Source organism: Thunnus thynnus, chromosome 20, assembly GCF_963924715.1.
Source record: "Thunnus thynnus chromosome 20, fThuThy2.1, whole genome shotgun sequence".
Lineage (NCBI taxonomy): Eukaryota > Metazoa > Chordata > Actinopteri > Scombriformes > Scombridae > Thunnus > Thunnus thynnus.
In genome coordinates this window covers 28290111-28310262 of record NC_089536.1, presented here as the reverse complement: position 1 = coordinate 28310262, position 20152 = coordinate 28290111, and the positions used below count along the sequence as shown (strand labels likewise).

Genomic DNA, 20152 nt, shown 5'->3' with positions numbered 1-20152 from the left:
GAGAGAAGCAAATAGCAGCCCTTAATTAAGGTTCCCTAATCTAAACAGAAGGATGACTGAGTGTGTGTCTTACTTGTCCAGATGTATGGTGCCGTCATATTTAGGTTTGTTAACATCAAGGAAGAGCTGAGGAGTCATATTCTCCAACATGCCATCTTTCAACACCTGAAAAAAACAAGCCAAGGAGATGATTTACATTTACATTAGATGAATGTGGAATCACTGTGCCTGTAATGGAGAAGCAGCTTTGGACCAATAACACCAGAGAGGTCAGTGTGTGAGTATGGGGTTAGGGTTTAGGGGGTTAGGGTTAGGGGTTAGGGTTAGAAAAAAGGTGATTTATGGATAAACTATTTATTCATTGAATTACAATATGCTATTGCGATTTTGGTCATATTGCCCAGCCCTACATGATCCATCCTGCCTTGTATCAACAGTTCAGGCTGGTGGTGGTTGTGTAATGGTCTGAGGGATATTTTCTTCGCACACTTCGGGCCCTTTAGTACCAATTGAGCATCATTTAAAAGCCACAGCCTACCTGAGCGTTGTCGCTGACCATGTCCATCCCTTTGTGACCACAGTGTATCCATCTGCTAATGGCTACTCCCAGCAGGATAACACACCATGTCACAAAGCTAAAATCATCTAAAACTGGTAGGGCTGTAGTCAGCCAAATAAAATCTTGGTCGACTGAAATTGTAAATAATCTTCAACTAATCAATTAGTCGCGGGGAGGTTGGCTGTAACGGGACAGAGTAAACTCAGCAGCCACACATTTCTCTGTTTTGCGTCTTCAGGTTAGGGTAACCCATTGTTGCTAACTTTGGAGCTAACCCCCTTCACCTCTCCAGCACTTGGGGAAACAACAGACGTGACTTTTTAGCATTTATTAACTGACACACTGTAGTCTGTACTGTACATTTACTGCCAGACTGACAACTTACCGCTAACCTTTTCCTCTGCTCCGCTCGCATCCACCGTCACTTTCCTGCTGCTCACTCTACTACTATAAAACAGTATTGTTTTTCATGTGTTTGTTTGCTTCTTTCTTTATTATTACAGGACATCACACCTAAATTTGACCCCTTAAACATGCTCAAAAACCAAATTTGGTACGCACATCAGGTCTGGTGAAAAATTTGATAAAATGTAAAAATGAACCCCTGATGTGCCAAAATGTGCTCTCTAGTGCCACCTATGTAACTAAAATGGCCGCCACAGCCCGCAGGAATGTCATAGAGAGATCAAACCAAAATTCAATTATTCATCTCATCAAGACCTACAAATCATACACTGACACCCCTGACCTAAATCCAACAGGAAGTCCACAATTAGCCTTTCAAAGTAAGACTTTGCCCCCAAACAAACGCTATCTCCTCCGAGGGCGTTAATGGTATCAGCTTCAAACTTTAATAGGTGATTTATGACACTATGCTGAAAAAAATTGTTAGAAACTTTGTAATAACTCGAACAGTTTGGATTTTATAAGTTGCAGTGCCACATCACACCTTACAATGTAAAACAATGGGGAGGCAAGTTATGGGCATGAACTTTGTGTCAAACAGAGGCTTCTGATGTCTAAACTATGAGTCTGACCACTTTCAAACCTGTTATCAATGGATTCACAACGAAATTTCCTACTAAAAAAATTGGATTTTTAATGTAAGATTTGGCCAAAGTATTGGGATTTATGAGGAGATTTCACAAAAAGCGTATTCTAAAATCCTCCTCTCCAACTGCTCCTGTTGATGAAACTCCCTCAGTGCTGTGAAACATTCCGCAATACACGCTCATTATAAAATCACAGGAGGAACAAGAAAACACTTTAAAAGTCAGAGTCTAATATCTCAAAAACAACAAAAGATAGAAAAAACATGTAAGATCAAGATTTATAGGTCAAAGTCTCGTGACTCATTTAAAGTTCAAATGAAGTTCGTATCCAAAACTATGTGGAAGCAGTAAATGTTCAAAAAGGTGTGGGTTCACTCACACTCTCCATTCAAGTATATGACTATTTTTCTGTGTCCAGCTGCAGTTACTTATTGTCTCTACACATCTGACAGTACACATGTCAAACTTTGACCAGGTCATGTGGGTTAAAAGTCTTTCCTTTTCTAAAAATAGACTTGATGAAAATTAGGAAAATAATTTGTTTTACACACAAACTCATCAAGAGTTTTCAGTTTACTAATTGAAATTCAAATGAATGGACCCAAAACTTGCATAATTTTGATGACACAGGTGTGAGTAAGACAGACATGTCTCACCCTGCAGGAAATTCTCATCCTGTCAATCAAACTTAAAAGCACACCACACTTGTAAGAAATATACCTCATTTTTAAAAAGCAAAATGATCTGATCCCGACGGGCCAGAGTGTGAGGTCCCAACCAACACTGCTTGCAGCTTTAATTGACGTTAGTTTTGGCATTAAAAAATATTTTTTGGGGCCTGGCAGGGGTTCCCATTGTTATAATTATAGGGGAAACACTGATTCAGTAAACACTCAGTAAACATTGAGTACAGTTAGACCTAGCAGTCTAGGTTGGGCGAGTTCAAAGTTGTGAAAACAGCTACTGCGTGATGCTATCATGTCAATATGGACCTGAATCTATGAGGAATGTTTCCAGCACCTTGTTGAATCTATACCACAAAGAATTAAGGCAGGTCTGAAGGAAAAAGGGGGTCCAACCCAGTACTAATAAGATGTACCTAATAAAGTGGCCAGTGATATACTGCAGCACTTTGAGTTTCACTATGAATGGTACAAATTATATGTATTATTATTATAAAGCTGTCAAATAAATGTAGTGAGTAAAAAGTACAATAGTAGCATCAAATGGAAATACTCAAGTAAAGTACAAGTACCTCAGAATTGAACTTACTTAGTTACTTTCCACCACTGAGGGTATGTGTCATAGATCACTAAGCTACTAGGACAAAGAGAACAACTTCTTTATTGCAATGGAAACACAATATTAACAGAGTTCTAGATACAATCCGGTTTTTGATTCTATTGGACTACAAAACAGTACTTAACAAAAGGACTGAAGTACCTCTAAAAACTTAATGACCTTTAGTATGGCCCAGCATACTCCAAGAATTTGTTGTTTTCATGTTTATTCATCTTATAAGTATTTAATTAAAGTTAATTTATTATTTCTCCCCTTATTTGATTGATATTAAGGTTGAGGTTTTTATTTTAAAGGAGTTTTGCCAGTAGGAGTGAAAATTCTGCATAGTGTCCACATGGTATAAGTGTTTCTCCTGAATATTGAAAAATGTTGGATATTATGTTCGTTTGGCACCTGGCTGATAAGGGCACAAGATTACAATTTACAATTTCATTTAGCAGACGCTTTTGTCCAAAGCAACATACATCTGAGAGTTGATACAACACAAGCAAGGATCTAATCAGGACAGAACATGAGTAAGTGCCAAAAAGCTAAGTTTGCGTCCGATAGGATGTAGGTGCCAACAGGGAGTGCACAGGGTCAATGCACAGAGTGCATAGAAGTAGATTTTTTTTTTTAAATCCATTAAGTGCTTAGGTGTTCACAAAAGAGCTGGGTCTTGAGAGGGATTTAGAGGGAGTCTGCAGATCAAACAGAGCTTGGTAACTCCTTCTACCATGGGGGAGAAGAGTCTAGCTAGCAATTTAGGGCCCTGTTGTGGTATTAGTACCAGGTGCCTTTCATTGGCAGAGCATAATGAGAGGGAAGGAGCATAGACCTGAATGAGGGAGTTCAGCTAGGAGAGGAGAGGAGAAGATTGGAGACTTCCTCCTTGGTCAGACGGGAGAATGAGGAGAGTGTGGCCCTGTTAGCTGGAAGCTGCAGACTGAGCTGGTCAGGCTCAGAGAGCTGGGTGTTGATGGCAGCGACCTTATCAGTAAAGAATGAGGTGAACGTGTCTGCAGTGAGCAGAGTGAAGGGCGGACGAGGAGGCAGATTGAGCAGTGAGTTAAAAGCAGTGAGCATTTTCCAAGTGTCTGTGGTGCCACAGATCTTGTTCTGATAGTAAGTGGTCTTAACTGTTTTTAAACTGGAGGTGAATGATGCTAGGAAACCCTGATAGTCACTGAGGTCAGTGGGCTCTCTGGATTTACAACATTTTCTCTCTGCCGCTCTGAGCTCTGCCCTTTGCTCTCTGATGACTTCAGTGAGCCATGGACTGTGGGGTGGTGTTGAGAGCAGGTTTGGATTTTAGAGGGCAGAGACTGTTCAGAGAGGAGGCTAGTGAGGAACAGTGTGTCTGTAGCCTCATTGACAGGGAGTGAGGAGAATTCATTAAAAGGAGGCATGGTAGCCAAGACTTCATAACCCTAACCCTAACCCTCTGGTAAATGTATGACTGTATCGTGTTGCTCCGCAATAATAGAACTTCAAATGGGTGAGCCCAGACGTGCACAAGATGTGAGGGCCCCTTCATCACTGCTTGCAGCTTTAATTATTATTATTATCACGAAAGTGCACTGAAAGTGCAAGGAACCTACTGTTTTTGAATTAGGGCCCGAGCACCAAGCGGTGCGAAGGCCTTATTGGATCTGAAGGAATTCTTCTTCTTCCAAAACAAACACATTTTTGAGGGCCTCATGCTCAAAAACTCATGAAACTTTGCACGTGCTTTTGTAGGTCCCGGACATGGGCATAGCAAAACGGCTCGATAGAGCCCCCTAGAAAATTAAGAAAATTGAGCCCCTCGATATGAATTGTTGTAGAAGAATGAAATTCAGCATGCATATGTATCATGACCAGACGCACCAAAAAGTCTCTTGGAGCCATACCCTAAGTCCAACAGGAAGTCAGCCATTTTGGATCAAAGTTGATTTTGCCATTTCCAGCCTGCATACATTAACAAACTCCTCCTAGAGATTTGACCTCAGCAACTTCAAATTCAGTCAGTATCATCTACAGACCTTGGAGATGAAAAGTTATTAAAACAGTGAGTTTTCGACATACCCAGGGGGCATGGCTGGGCGGTGAATTTCGATCCTTCGCTATGAAAATTGAAATGGCCATAACTCCGGTGTACATGATTGTATGAGACCAAAACCTTTTGTGATTGAAAAGAGTCTCACCCTGAACAGATGTGTCAATACTGGATAAGAATCATAGCGCCACCCACTGGTAACAGGAAGTTACATGTTTTACACTTTGATGCCCTGTGGTTAGCACAATGATTGGATCCACCTCACATTTACTCAGAACAGCCTCAAGACCTTGGAGATTGTATATTCTGAAGTTGGTTACTCTCTGTCGAAAGGTGTTGCCATGACAACATGGCAAATTTCAGTGTCTCGCCATGAAATTTCAAAGCCTTATAATTTGACTCCACATGGTCTGATCTTTTCCAAATTTCATATGCTTGTTAAGAGTCCCGGTCTGAAGACATGTAGAGGCCCATATTTAGTGACAGTCATAGTGCCACCTATTGTTGACATGCGTCATACTTTGTCTTATTACTCCTAGTGAATTTGGCCAATGCACCTGAAATTGACTCAGCTAAGATATAAGACCTTGGTGATGCTACATTCTGCAGCTAATGACCCATAATCAAACGCTGTTGCATTGGCGACATGTTCTTCACCACAAGGTATGAAGCTGTTTTTAAGGGGACATGCTTGAAAACTCACAAAACTTTCCACACACATAACAGGTCTTAAAGTCTATAATATTGCATAGGTGGCGGGCATGGGTAGAATGGCTCGACGACACCACCTACAATATTTCAATGAAGCAGACCCGTTAAACCTACATATACAAAAATCGGTACACACATGTATCCAAGGTGCACAAAAAAGTGTCTTGGACCCATAGCATAAACCCAACAGGAAGTCGGCCATTTTGAATTTAGTAGTGAATTTGGTGATTTTGCATGCCTTGTATTTTAACGAACTCCTCCTACAGAATTCATCATAGCAACTTCAAAATCAGTGTGTGCCATCTAGACTAGTTTGTGATCAAAAGTTATCAAAAGCTTTAGCTATCGGTGAAGCGTGTTGCCGTGGTGTGGTGTGGCATTGACTTTTGATGTTTCGCCATGACAGAGGAAATTGTTATAACTTTAGTGTAAATGCTCCAGTCTGCACCAAACTTTACATGTTTGATAAGAGTCCCAGCCTGAACACATCTACATGACAATATTCCATCAGTGATGCATACTGGCTTCATAGCGCCCCCTACGAAATTTCAACGAAGCAGCCCCAGCAGCAGGCAAAATAGTGGACAAAGGAAGTGATGTATCTTCTTGCACTGTCTGAAAACAGCCCGGGTCTGAAGACATGTACATGCCCGTGACAGAAGCCCTTCGATTACACTGCAGCCTGACGTGCGCAGAAGCACGAGGGGCTGTTCATTGCTGCTTGCAGCTTTAATTATTATTATTATTATTATTCTAGTATGCCATTGCAATTCTGAAGGACTTAGGATACTTGAAAACTCACAAAAATTGAACACAAGTCAGAACTGGCGAAAATTGCAAAGTTCTGTGGTGATTGGGCTTGGGCGTGGCCAGTGGGCTCCATAGCGTCCCCAAACGCAAGGCCATTTTTGAACACAGTTTATTTGATGCGCATGAAATTCAGTGGGTTCATTGCTCTCATCATTATTGACATAATACATATATAATATATAATACATATATAATTATATATTTAATACATATTTCTCAATTTTTTTGCCCAACAGGAAGTCAGCCATTTTGGATTTTGTGTGTCAGTTTTCATTTTACGAACACGTTTGAGGCCTTTAGGGTGTATGAAAACTAACAAAACTTTGCATATGTGTTTGAACTAAGAAATGCTTCAATTAGTATGAAAATTGGGCTTGTCGGTTAATGAAATTGTTGGCTCAATAGCACCCCCTAATTACTTTTAGCATTTTTGAGATGCTAGGGGTGCTCGAAATCTCACAAACCTTTGAACATGCATCAAAAGTAGCATAACTTGACATCTGATATGGGTCTGGGGCATGGGCGTGGCAAAATGGCTCAAGGGCGCCCCCTAGAGCATTTCAAAGTCAAAGCCCCCACCTTTGAATTTGACACATATGTATGAAATTTAGTAGGCAGATGTATTATCTCCTGACTTAAAAAAAAGCCTCTTGGAGCCATACTCTAAGTCCAACAGAAAGTCAACTATTTTGAATCTACTTTGCATTTTTTTCACAAAGTGAAGCCATTGACAGGTGTTGTATTTTAACAAACTACTCCTAGAAATTTAATCTGAGTGACTTCAAATTTCGTAGGTTACATCTTAACACCTTTGTGATGCTAAATGATGCACACCACACTTTGTTGCCTGTCTGGCACACCATGCCAACACCGTTGGCCACATACTGTCATCTCCAGCGCCACATACTGCACACAGGAAATAATATTAAACCCATTCACACAGTGTCCAATAATCCTGACAATTCAGAGCCATGTCAATTGTATTAAAATAAATAAATAAAAGTATTTGACCTGATGATTGCGATAAGTGAAAAGTCAGAGTTATTACAACAAAGTTATTACAATTCATCCTGAAGGGAACATGAGTGTCTGTACCAAATTTTATAATTACCATGGCAAGGTGGAAGACACCGCCCACTGGACCCAGCCCACAGGCTTCGGCAATGAGTCGTTCTGTTCCCTCCAGTGTGCTGACATCATTGGTCGACACCAGCACCTCCACATCCTGACTCTGCCATTCACGGACTCGCTTTGCCTGGTAACCTAGCAACAGTTACAAAGTAAAACTTTGAGAAAATATAATTACAGCCATACCAAGAACTTTGTTTGTTCAAAAGAGCCAAGTGATCCAACATAAACCTTGTGTGTGTTATTCCCTAAAGGTTAAGCTCCTTGCTGTAGGGGAAAAGACACTGTTGCCTCTGTAGTTTGACAGTGGTGTGGTACGGTGGCATGTGCTGACAGCCAGACAAGTGGCAGTATGTGCAAAGCTAACCATAACAAGGCTGAGAAGTTGGAGCTTTTTAAAACTAGTGAGCTGTGTGAGTTGTCCGTCTACCAATATCTCACCTCATAATAAAACAAACCTCATCAGAGTTTAAAGGATTGGTTCATAATTTTTCAAGTCTATCTTAAAACAATAGTCAGGTGCTCATCACTGAAAGACATTTTTCTTGCTGTTATCATTCCTCCTGATCACACTGGCCACATAAAGATCCCATTCTAATGCCTATCATGTTAGCTTCAGATAAACTTTTGAGTACATTTTTGCAAAAAACAAGGCTTATGGATTTTGTCCTCAGTCACTGCATTGAGAGCGCACTGGAAAGGAATCTTCTAATAGTCTGTTTGATAAGGAAGAATGATTACTGCAAGCAAAACCTGTTTCAGTGTTCATATGGGCACCTGACTAATGTTTTAAGACAGACTTGAAAAACTGTGAACCTATCCTTTAAAACAACTTAAGATCAATTAGCATCAACAAAAACAAATCATACTTTCTTTGTTCTATCATCTTAAAAATAAATGTTTCCCACACTGAAAAAACTCAAATTAATGCTTAGTTTCTTAGATTGCTTATTTAACTAATTCCAATCCTGTGAGCATACAAAATAACAATTCACCTAAATGTGCTTTTCATACTTTGTCATGAAAAGTAGAGATGTGTTATACTATTCAACAGCATTAAAATGGAAGCACTGCTAGTAGTGACTCATAAAAAAGCAACAAATCTGGAGCACTACTTCACTTACTATATTAATAGGGCCCTCCATAAAATTCCTACAGGGACATATCTGGAAGGTTTGGTGAATTTATGGTGAGCTTAACATAGTAAACATTCTTTGTGTAATTTCTAATGACATAAAAACATCCTAATATACGGTATCATTATAAGATAATGTCAGTTTGTGCATCTTGTCTTTTCAGATATAACAAGGGAAAGTAGGTGGAATATTCATTACATACCCACATCAAAACACCCAGCCTGTCAACAAACAGGACTGCAGTGTTGTTAACCACCATGAAACTAGAGGCCTCTAAGTCACAGAGGAAGTACTTTGCTGTCTACAGTCAACAGTGGACTCATAATCATATTTTATCATAATTCAATAGTGAGTATAACATTCAGTACACAAATTAGCACTACTTTTGGTGACTTTTTCACTAATTAAAAATAACAGCATTTACATCCTTTTAAAAGTTGTACTATAATAATGTCCTAATGGAGATGTTTAAAAGCACTAAGCAATTGATTTTACACTGATTTTATAACTGCAGTCAGTTTTATAGCATATGTAACAACATTTAGCCTCTCTCAGTGAATCTGAATGTAACAAACAGCAACTCTGCAGCAGCCTTGTGCCACTGTGCCTTACCATTCCTGATGCCTGATCTGGAAGTCAGCACCAGCTTGCGGGCTCCTCTTTCTGTCAGCCACTGAGCAAGCTCTAGACCAAAGCCCCCCAGTCCGCCAGTGATAATGTAGGAGTGGGAAGCGAGGCAGAAAGTGCGACAGATAGCTGGAAGAGACAAAGGGGAAGCAGGCTGGACTGCGGCACCCTTCTCCTCATAACAGACCTGTGTGAAGCGACAAATCAGTAAGAGGCTACATACTGTCATAGTGTAATATATTCCTGTCATAGTCACATAACAATTATGTGAAACTTACCCGCAGAACGACCTTGCCAATGTGCTTGCCCTGAGCCATGTATCTGAATGCCTCCTCCACTTGGTCCCTCTCGAACATTGTCGTCTTAAGAGGCTGAACTATGCCTCCTTTAATGCCGTCCGTCAGCAGCTGTGACACTTCCTCCCACTCCTGGTTGCCCTCTTCAAAAAGAGCATCCAGCAGGATACCGTGGAATGCCACATTCTTCAGGAACAGAGCCATGCCTGAAGAGATCACAACAAGAAAATGACAATGCTCATGCCGAAGATGAACCAAGCCTTGGACAGTCTGCAGTCATCTGTAATATAAAATGTGTTATGATATGAAAGTATCCTTTATTTTTATAAGATTCTGCTAAGCACAATGACCATGACTGAGATTCAATTTTTGTTAGCATACGTAAGTCTTTTGTTGGAACTGATTTTTCTTAACTGACTTCTGGTTAGCACACTGTAGAGAATCAGATGAATTCTCCAGATTCAATTGCTTAAATTTGATAGGACTGCTGTTAAGAATATGGAAGGAGAACGTTAATCCACTTAGCAATAACAGACTAGAGACTGAAGTTCTTTTCTGAGTGGACATAAAGACGGAGTAGGTTGAATTTAGGATGGGATTAACCAGGGACTTGAAGATATTAGGGATTAATTAAAAACTACCACAACTAAACCTTGAACTTGAAGAGGCACTCCAACAAATGAAACAGGCAGAGGAAAACAATGCAACCAAAAATGTCAGCCTTGGAATCATGAACTCAGTGAAAGCAAACAAAACACCTGGGTTTGATGGTTCACTGCAGAATAGTATGAAAACTTCAAGCCTGAACTAGTGACAGTCCTACTCAGGTGATTTAATCATAATCTTGAGGGTCAAACACCCCAATTGTGGTGTGAGGCAAAAATATTGATAATCCCTAAAGAAGGCAAAGATAAGGGGGAGGGGCAAGGGTAAGGCATATGAACTTCTCTATATCCATTAAAAATACAGACTACAAACTACTAGCATTGATAAGATCCAAAAGGATTGAGCATATTATCTCAGAACTATTAGACCCAGGTCAAACAGGATTTGTCTGAGAAACAAACACAGGATAATACCAGGTGAACACTGTAAATAATTGACTATATGCACGAAAGGCACTTGATTCAGTTGGGTGAGGTTATCCCTACCGAGCCCTAGAGCAATTTGGCTACATTGATAAATATATAAAATGAATTAGATCACCCTATTTATTCCTTATAACTAGAATCAGAGTCAGTCAGGACCCCCTACCAATCTGTCAAGCTCAAAAGACGGTGTCACTTGCACTTTAATTGAAAGCCTGAGTTGCTGTTTGGCTTCCTACTGACCCAGTGGGGAGTTGTTGGACAGGTCATATTTGCCGATCTCCAGGAATCGCCCATGTCTGCCCAGGCAGCGAATACTAGCCTGCAGCTTCTCCTCAGCCAGAGAGTTCAGCACAACATCCACACCTGAAACCCACACACACACACACGTAAACATACGTGCGCGCGCGCACACACACACACACACACACACACACACACACACACACACACACACACACACAGAATACTATACAAATACAAATAATATATACAATATACAAAACTGTATTTGTGCAGTGGTAATTTGAAAGTGTAATAGAGTGGTTGATAATTCAACAAACATGATTATTTCTTAAAAGACTCAAAAGCACTGCATAACTGTCTTGTATGCAAAGGTCTCAATTTGTACACCATGGAAATATTAATCTTAAAGGAAAATTCCAATTTATTTGCTCCCAATGTATTTCCCATAAATGTGGCCATTGTGGCTCTATGTGTCATGCTAATTTTGCTCTCTCTATCTCCATTATAGAGATTCTGATGATTAACAAAAAGATGTTTATGGCACAAAATGAATCAATGGGGTAAACTGCTGAGACTTCTGCATCTGTCCAAATAAACATGATTTTTACATGAAATGCTTCAAGTGTTTACTTTCATTCAGACTCAAAAACAAACAGAAACTAGCTGCCTGTAGCATTATGACTAACTGCATATGGAACTACATTTAAGGCAGCTTGCAAGTCGGTTTGTTTACCTCTGAGGCTGTGGATAGCTTAGAGTCTGTTCCTGCTAGTGAAGTAGTAACTTAGTAGATAAATAAAATGGTTCATTCCTACAAGTTTCCAAGTTGCAACGATAAAATGACAAGATCCACACTGTGCAGTTTTCATGAACTACCGTTTTCCGTCTTTCAGTTGTTTTAGCTCCTCTCTGTGTACACTTAAATAAATATAGTTGGCCAATCAAAGTGACTCACGATTGTCGGGATCTCTGCACTTTATTTTTCAGTTTCCTTACATTCGAACCACAGCCAGCCTCATATATGTAAACAAAACAGCGTACCTGGATGAATATGTGGGTGGTTCAGTTAGCCGGCAAGCTGCCCTGGATGTGGTTCCTTATGCAGTTAGCCATAATGGCTGCTACAGGCAGCTAGTTTCTGTGTTTACTTTTGTTCAGGCTAAGAAACAAATTTTTGAAGTGGTTCATGTAAAAATCATTTTCATTTAGAAAGATATAGGAGGCTCATCAGTTTACCCCGTTGATTTTCGTTTTGTGTGAATTTGTGTATTTCTGTGAATCACCAGAATCTCTATAACAAAGATGGAGAGAGCAAAGTGAGCATGACATATAGAGCCACAATGGCCATATTTATGGGAAATAAATCAGGTTCAAATAAACCAGAATTTTCCTTTAAGCCATACTTAAACTAAACTAGCCATTTAATTATCAAAGCTTACTCAAATTCAAAATGCAGCAATATTATTTCACTACTTTCTAATATGTGTTTATTTTGGGAGCACCTTAATTTTTTAATTTCTAAAGAAATTTTGACTGACTAAAAATAATACCACACTACACTGAGTGCAGTGCATTGTGCTGTATTAACTCCAGTGAAGAGAGAATATGCTGAAATTGTGTGAAACCCAGTATAACAAACAACTGTTAGTGCAGAGGTAGGTGTCTGACCTTTGCCCTGTGTGTGGAGCAGGATGTGCTGTTCAAAAGAAGTGTCTCTGGAGTTAGCGAAGGACTCAGCTGAGAGCTGAGGGAACCTCTCCTGCAGGTAGGTCCGCTTCTCTGCTGAGCCTAGTGATAACACACAAACAGGTTAGGGTAAAAAATACTGATGTTTTCATAGTTTTTATGAGATACTATCTCATAATTAGGTGTGCTTGCACCAAAGGTCCAGCACTCCTATAATCCTGCATACCTACTATTCTCGCTTTTCTTCTTCCTCTTATTTTTATTCTTCCGCCATAAGTTCGGAACACTACTCCTCCCGCAGTTTTGGAGCAATATATACACTGATCCAGCATGTCCTGGTATGCCCGGCTGATAAGTGTGCTATGACTTTTGGTAGCATTCTGATGTGTAGTTTTCAAAAAATAAATTGCAAATAGTCGTTAAGTGACTTTTTTTGTATCCACATCAATAGGAAATGCAGACACCTTTGGCCACTTTGACCTTATGTATGGAGCTGTGTAACTTACAGCCATCAAACTTAGTATACTTGGTCCCTATGAGGATACCCTAAGCCTATAAAGATGATTATGTGCAAATTTTGTTTTTTGGCTAATAAGTCATGAACCCTGAAGCCTAGAGGAAAACTTCCTTGGATCAATACAAAACTGCTTTTCCTATTGGGACCACCCACTTGCGCCTTACTACATTTTCCATCATTTTGAATTTTTTGTACAATGATTTTCACCCCCGATCATCCATATTCTATCCAATCTTCACCAAACTTGGCACATACCCCATTTAGAGCACCAAATACAACGGTCACATTTGTTCTTTGATTATTTTTACTGTTTTCCAGCGATTGGTTACCAAAGAGGAGTGGGTGGGTGGTTTGTAGTTATGCCTTAATATCTCACTCTCTCCGTAATTATGAGATTCTATCTCTGACATTTCTTTTTACTACAAGAAATGACTCATATTTACGAGAAAAAAAAACTTAATGAAAAAAAAGGTGTATTTTAAGATGGGCATAGAATGTAAAATAAATAGCATACCACAGTGAATAAGAAATACATTTCATCAATATGACAGTGTATATGTGAGCGTTAAATACTAACCAACTGTAGTGAAGACTTTGCATTTCTTGCTGAGGGCTATGGCAATGGCAGCCTGGCCAACCCCACCTGACCCTGAGTGGATAAGAATACTCTCTCCACAGCGGAGCCTGCCGCGCACCACCAGAGAGTAGTAGGCTGTGGCGTAGACCACTGGTACTGAGGCTGCCTGCTCCAGTGTCCTGCACACACATACACGCAGGCACATAAGGTTCAAGTATTCCCTTTTTTTCAAAGAAAAAACATATTTCTAGACATTTTTCTTGACTTTAGAGTAATAGTTTGAAAATGAATTTCTCTATGACAACTGAGCCAACTCCATCCACTGATAAAGCCCACAAGAATTGGCTAAAAGCTCACACAGAAATCTACTTAGTGGATCTAATGTTAGTTGTTTTTTCTAAATATATTTTAAAATCTCTTCTGATTCAGCTTGTCATAAGTAATAATATATGTTCAGTAACCAGCAATACCAGGAAAGTGATTTTTCTCTTAAAGTAGAAGTTTTTAATGTATTCCACACATTAGCATAATAATTTCAGGTTTGTTTCACTAATAAATCTAATTGTGATGTAAAATGATGTTTGCTGCCGTTAGCTTTGTGGTTGAAGGTAACTAATTACATTTACTCAAGTACTGTACTTACATACAATCTTGAGGTACTTGTACTTTACTTGAGTATTGTAATTACAGTTTATAAACCCCATCTGCAGGGGCTTGGAGCCCAGACCAACTCAGAACCAAAGGTGCACCATTGCGGAGCAAACAGGAAGAGAAGGCCATCAATGAATAGGGTTTAAACAGTTGCTGTACTACTAAATTAGAAAACGTAATACCACTTAAATTCATGTTTTTGTCAAAATAATGATGAAATATTGTTAAACAAAAGTGTCTATCAAGTCACAAATAAGTTAAATATGTTTCAAAAATATGACAAGGTAGTACATCTCAAATTATACGGACATTCGGCTCTGTGCCGAAACACGAAAGTGTTTTTCTATTGTGATATGAGTCAAAATAAATAAGTGAAATGTTAGTATTTTGTCCTCGTTGACTAAGAAATTTGAGATGTGCTACCTTTTCATATTTTTGGAACATGCTCACTGGATCTTAGGTTTAGCACTCCACTGAGAAACCCATGGTTGAAGAGCAACCTCCTTCTCCAATTATGTTAAATATGTCTCTGTAAATTAAAGAGTGCAGTCCAGACCTGCTCAAGATTCTGATAACTTTTCATCACACAGGTCTTTAGATGACAGTGAACAAATTTGAAGTCGGTGGGGTTCAAGCTCTAGGAGGAGTTTATTAAAATACATCCCCTGGAAATGGCAAAAACTGCGCCAAAATTGCACATTAAATTCAAAATGGCCGACTTCCTGCTCGACTTGGGGTATGGCTTCAAGAGGCTTTTTTGTGCATCTGGACATGATACATATGCCTACCAAATTTCGTTAATCTACGTGAAATTTAAAGGTGGGAGCTTTTAATTTGAAATTTTCTAGGGGGCGCTATCAAGCCATTTTGCAATGCCCATGCCCCATAAAATATTACATTTTTCACCACTTTTGACGAATATGCAAAGTTTGATACATTTTTGAGCACGTTTAGCCCCTCAAAAATGTGTTTCTCTTGGAAGAAAAAAATAATAATAAAAAGAAAGATAATAATAACAATAATAATTCCCTCAGATACAATAGGGCCTTCACACTGCTAGGTGCTCGGGCCCTGATAATAATTCATTCAATTACAAGAGGGCCTTCGCACCGTTCGGTGCTCAGGCAATGTACATTCAAGTTCCAACAATTCCCGCTTCATGGGAAAAAAACATCGAAGTTCGCCATGTCGCCACAGCATCAGCGAATAATGAAAACTCAAGATTTTGATAACTTTTCATTGTGAAGGGGTTCAGATGACAACCACCAAATTTTAAGTTGGTGGGTTTAAATCTCTAGGAGGAGTTTGTTAAAATACAACACCTGGAAATGGCAAAAAGTGTGCAAAAATTGCAAAGTAAATTCAAAATGGCTGACTTCCTGTTGGACAAATTGTGATGACAGGTCACATTATTATTCACTAATTAGCCTCTTGGCCTCACATGCCTTACTGTGGAAAAAATAATGTTTGACCCCTATAGTTCACCATGCCTAACCTAGGATTTGAACCCATATTTCCATACTGGGAGGCAGATTCATTTATTAATTAATTAGCCTGAAAAGGAGAAGAAGGGTGGGAGAAGGTATCGGCAGGGCAATAGATACAGACACTATGTGAGCGTTGTTGACAGCCTTTGAGGGAAAATAAACATAATCTTGAAACATAGCATTGATCTTTGTGATTAAACGTCATATTATTATTACTGATTGGTTTACATGAATCATCTGATATTATAACTTTATGGTGAAAAGAGCAAGTTTGCTCTTGCCTTCATGCTCTAATTTGTGTTTAGAATATTAAAAAAATATAACCATTGAAGCTACAAATTGGTCCTACTTTATACGTGTACTTTGATGAATTGAATCCATGTTCTTCTGACTGCCATCAGTTTTCTAATCCACTTGACTATACATCTGTGATTATAGTAATTTCCATCCAAATAGAATAAAGGGTGCTTGTGAGGGGTGGGCATAAACAGAAAAAAAAGAGAGAGAAAAAAGAGAAGAGAGGTGTTGACTGCCATTGAGGGAGGACAAAGATAGACAAACACTTCTTCTGTTTTGGAAGAATTCCATGGACACATGCTGCCCTCTGGAGACAGTAAAAAATTACATAAATTACTGGATGGCAGCATCAGGTAACTATAGGGTAAGACCCTGAGACCTCAGCATCAGACTTTTACTAGAATTAATACAATACTAGAGGACATGACATTTGTTTTTTGGGAGAAAATATATATAATTACAATCAATTATTCAACAATATTAAATACTCAAATATTTGTGGTAGCTCCACTGATGAATACATATGCACTAAATTTAAATCTGTATATCAGGATACTGGATGTGCATACCAAGAGCTGCCCCGCAAGTATGTTTGTTTACACTGTGTTTATGACAAATTATATACAGATGACCTTCTGGACAAAGAGGTTTAGGCAGGTGATCAGTATCAACAGAGCTACACATAAAGAAGAAGAGAGAGGTGTCAACAGCCACTGAGGAAAAACAAACTTTCCAAAGACAGAAACAAATGATCCCTGTTTTCATTCCTCTTAACAGTTCTATTCTTTGTAATGATGTGCTTTAGGGATGCACGATATTGGATTTTTTTGCCGATATCTGATATGCCGATATTTCCAACTTATTGTGGCCGATTGCCAATGCCAATACCAATATATGCACTTATTTGTTTCCAGATGGCTGTGGAGACTATTATGCATACAACCATAGATTGTACTAAGTATGATCAAGAAAGACAACATATAAAGGAAGAACTTAGGAAGACTGGGGTTCAGGAGCTCAGCCTTAAAACTTTAATGAACTTACCAAGTGGGTGGAGCAGTAGAGTTTTCTTTAAGTTTATTAGACAGACAGGATTAATGTGTTGGATTTAATCTCTGGTCCACACTCTGGCGCAGAAGGTGGCGGTAATGCACCTAATAAACTGGTTGCCCACTGATGATGACGTGCCGATAATATCGTGCATTCCCTAATATGCTACCATGACACTTAAAAATCTATAAAAGAGAAGCTTTCGGGTGTTTTGGATGAATTTCAAATCATGCTGACTTCTATAGGTGGGGAAGGGGTAAATGGTGCATTATACCATCATGAGACCACCAGATGGCAGTATCAGATAACTTAATGGCAGAGTGAGCCCGTGACATCAAAGCATCAGCATCATATTTGCTTCTATAGTCAAAATATTTAACACCATCGAATTGTCACCCTAGTTCACATGACAATAATGGCAGACAAAGTTTGACAAAGTAGATTTGGCATAATTCCCAAATTTGTGAAAAAAATTCCAGCTGGAAATTGGCTTGGCTTGTACAGTGTGATGCAGCTCAATGTACCGAATACATAGTTATATAGTATCTGAAAATGCAATGTTTGCGAGTTATAAACCAAAATGTGTTTGCATTTACTATAGTGCCACCTTGTTGTGGGACACACCCTTACTACATATCTTGCATATATTACCTTTGCACCTTGAATAATCTAGGTTGTGGAATCACTTTTACATGAAGTCTGATGAATTATATCAATAATGATAATAAATCTGACAAAAACAATAGGTTTACACTGTTGGAACCTTAAAAATGATGCACTGCTATTCATTAAACTACACAACAGTATATGAAGCAGTTAAAAGCTCCACCTAAACCAACTACAGCATTAATGTACCACTATATTAATACATCAATAGCAATGATTCAATAGTATAATAATAAAACATTGGCAGTGCCCACAACCAGTTTACTTGTACAGTTAACTTCTACTTTTGATACTTTAAGTACATTTTGTTGCTAATACTTATATACTTATAATGGAGTATTTCTATAGCATGGTCATGCTGCATGTCCATATGCAATTTGGTGTCAGTGGCAGAAGACATTTAGGTTTAATCAATTGTTCAAAAATATTACATATTCAATAGTTTGTGACATTAGTAATTCTGAGAAAAATCTGTTATCTGTCTGTCTGTCTGTCTGTCTGTCTATCTAAATCCAAAAATTGCATTACAATGTGTGAATTTGCACCAAACTTGGCAAGGTACTGTATATCCGGATCACATCAAGGGTTAGTGTACCCAGTAGTGTCAGAAACATTTGGTAAGATATACTGTATTTCCTAAAATGACACTATACAAATAAAATGACATGCCCTGCAGCTGGCAAACAAAATGCAACATTAAAAAATGTAAAAAAAAAAAAAAAAAAACTGCTAAACTTCCAAACAATCTTTTGACACCAATTAGAAGTATCACAGTTGACAAAAACTGACCCAAATTGACAAAGTAGATTTGGCATAATTCCCAAATTTGTGAAAAAAATTCCAGCTGGAAATTGGCTTGGCTTGTACAGTGTGATGCAGCTCAATGTACCGAATACATAGTTATATAGTATCTGAAAATGCAATGTTTGCGAGTTATAAACCAAAATGTGTTTGCATTTACTATAGTGCCACCTTGTTGTGGGACACACCCTTACTACATATCTTGCATATATTACCTTTGCACCTTGAATAATCTAGGTTGTGGAATCACTTTTACATGAAGTCTGATGAATTATATCAATAATGATAATAAATCTGACAAAAACAATAGGTTTACACTGTTGGAACCTTAAAAATGATGCACTGCTATTCATTAAACTACACAACAGTATATGAAGCAGTTAAAAGCTCCACCTAAACCAACTACAGCATTAATGTACCACTATATTAATACATCAATAGCAATGATTCAATAGTATAATAATAAAACATTGGCAGTGCCCACAACCAGTTTACTTGTACAGTTAACTTCTACTTTTGATACTTTAAGTACATTTTGTTGCTAATACTTATATACTTATAATGGAGTATTTCTATAGCATGGTCTTGCTACATTTGCTGAGGTAAATTATTTGAATAATCATTCTGACATGGCTTTAATTTGAACTTTCATAATGGTTATTTTGCAAGTGACCTTTGACCTCCCTATAAGAAGAGAGCAGTGCAGTGGTGCCCTTCTGTTCTGCTGTTTAATGTTGAGTCTTGAAATCACACATTTCCAGGAAGAATCACTCAGCACTTTATACCTTGGCTGCCAGCTCTTTTCTTTCATATGCCTTATCTACCTTCTCTTCAGACAGCATGATGGTCTCTACAGGGCAGTTACTGTAGACAGTCACTCAACAGCAATTCCAAATCAGATTTTTGTTGTCTGTGGTCTCTAGTGCAGCTATACTAACTGTACACACAGTTTCCTAAAACCACTGAATTAAAACATGCATGCACATACACACACACACACACACACACACACACACACACACACACACACACACACACACACACACACCATATTTAAAAATAAGACACTGACCAGCTAGAGGGAACATCCCAGAGGAACCGTTTGTCAGCATCCACACATGTTGCCAAGCCTTTAGCGGGCAGCAGCCCCATCACACGCCGTCCGATGGGGTCACGACCAGAAAACTCCATACCCAACATGCACTGCTGTAGAGCTAGGTCACCTAATAATGTACAATGAAAAAGAGAAGTTAGTTTTCAAATTGTCTGTGGGCATTTGGTGTACAATTTGACTGCTGTTATTAGTTTGAATGCTGAAAGCATTCACGCCATTGTTATCCAAATCTTTATTTAGAAGTAACTTTATGACATGATATTTCTGCAATTCTGTTCTCTTTAATGGAATGAAACTTGGTACATAAGTTTTCCATGAGAATCTGCATGACATA

General features: G+C 38.7%; 1 protein-coding gene across 5 annotated transcripts in view; it reads right to left on the bottom strand.

Moving 5' to 3' along the window:
• Nucleotides 1-20152, bottom strand: part of fasn (fatty acid synthase) — a 78817-nt gene that overhangs the window by 8287 nt on the left and 50378 nt on the right. For all 5 annotated transcript variants that reach the window (XM_067576942.1, XM_067576941.1, XM_067576943.1 and 2 more), the window contains 8 exons: nucleotides 19777-19927; nucleotides 13753-13931; nucleotides 12641-12760; nucleotides 10970-11092; nucleotides 9621-9844; nucleotides 9328-9529; nucleotides 7563-7714; nucleotides 74-165 (listed from right to left, as the gene is read on the bottom strand). In XM_067576942.1, coding sequence (XP_067433043.1) covers nucleotides 74-165; nucleotides 7563-7714; nucleotides 9328-9529; nucleotides 9621-9844; nucleotides 10970-11092; nucleotides 12641-12760; nucleotides 13753-13931; nucleotides 19777-19927 — 1243 coding nt within the window. The remainder of the gene's footprint in view (nucleotides 1-73; nucleotides 166-7562; nucleotides 7715-9327; nucleotides 9530-9620; nucleotides 9845-10969; nucleotides 11093-12640; nucleotides 12761-13752; nucleotides 13932-19776; nucleotides 19928-20152) is intronic.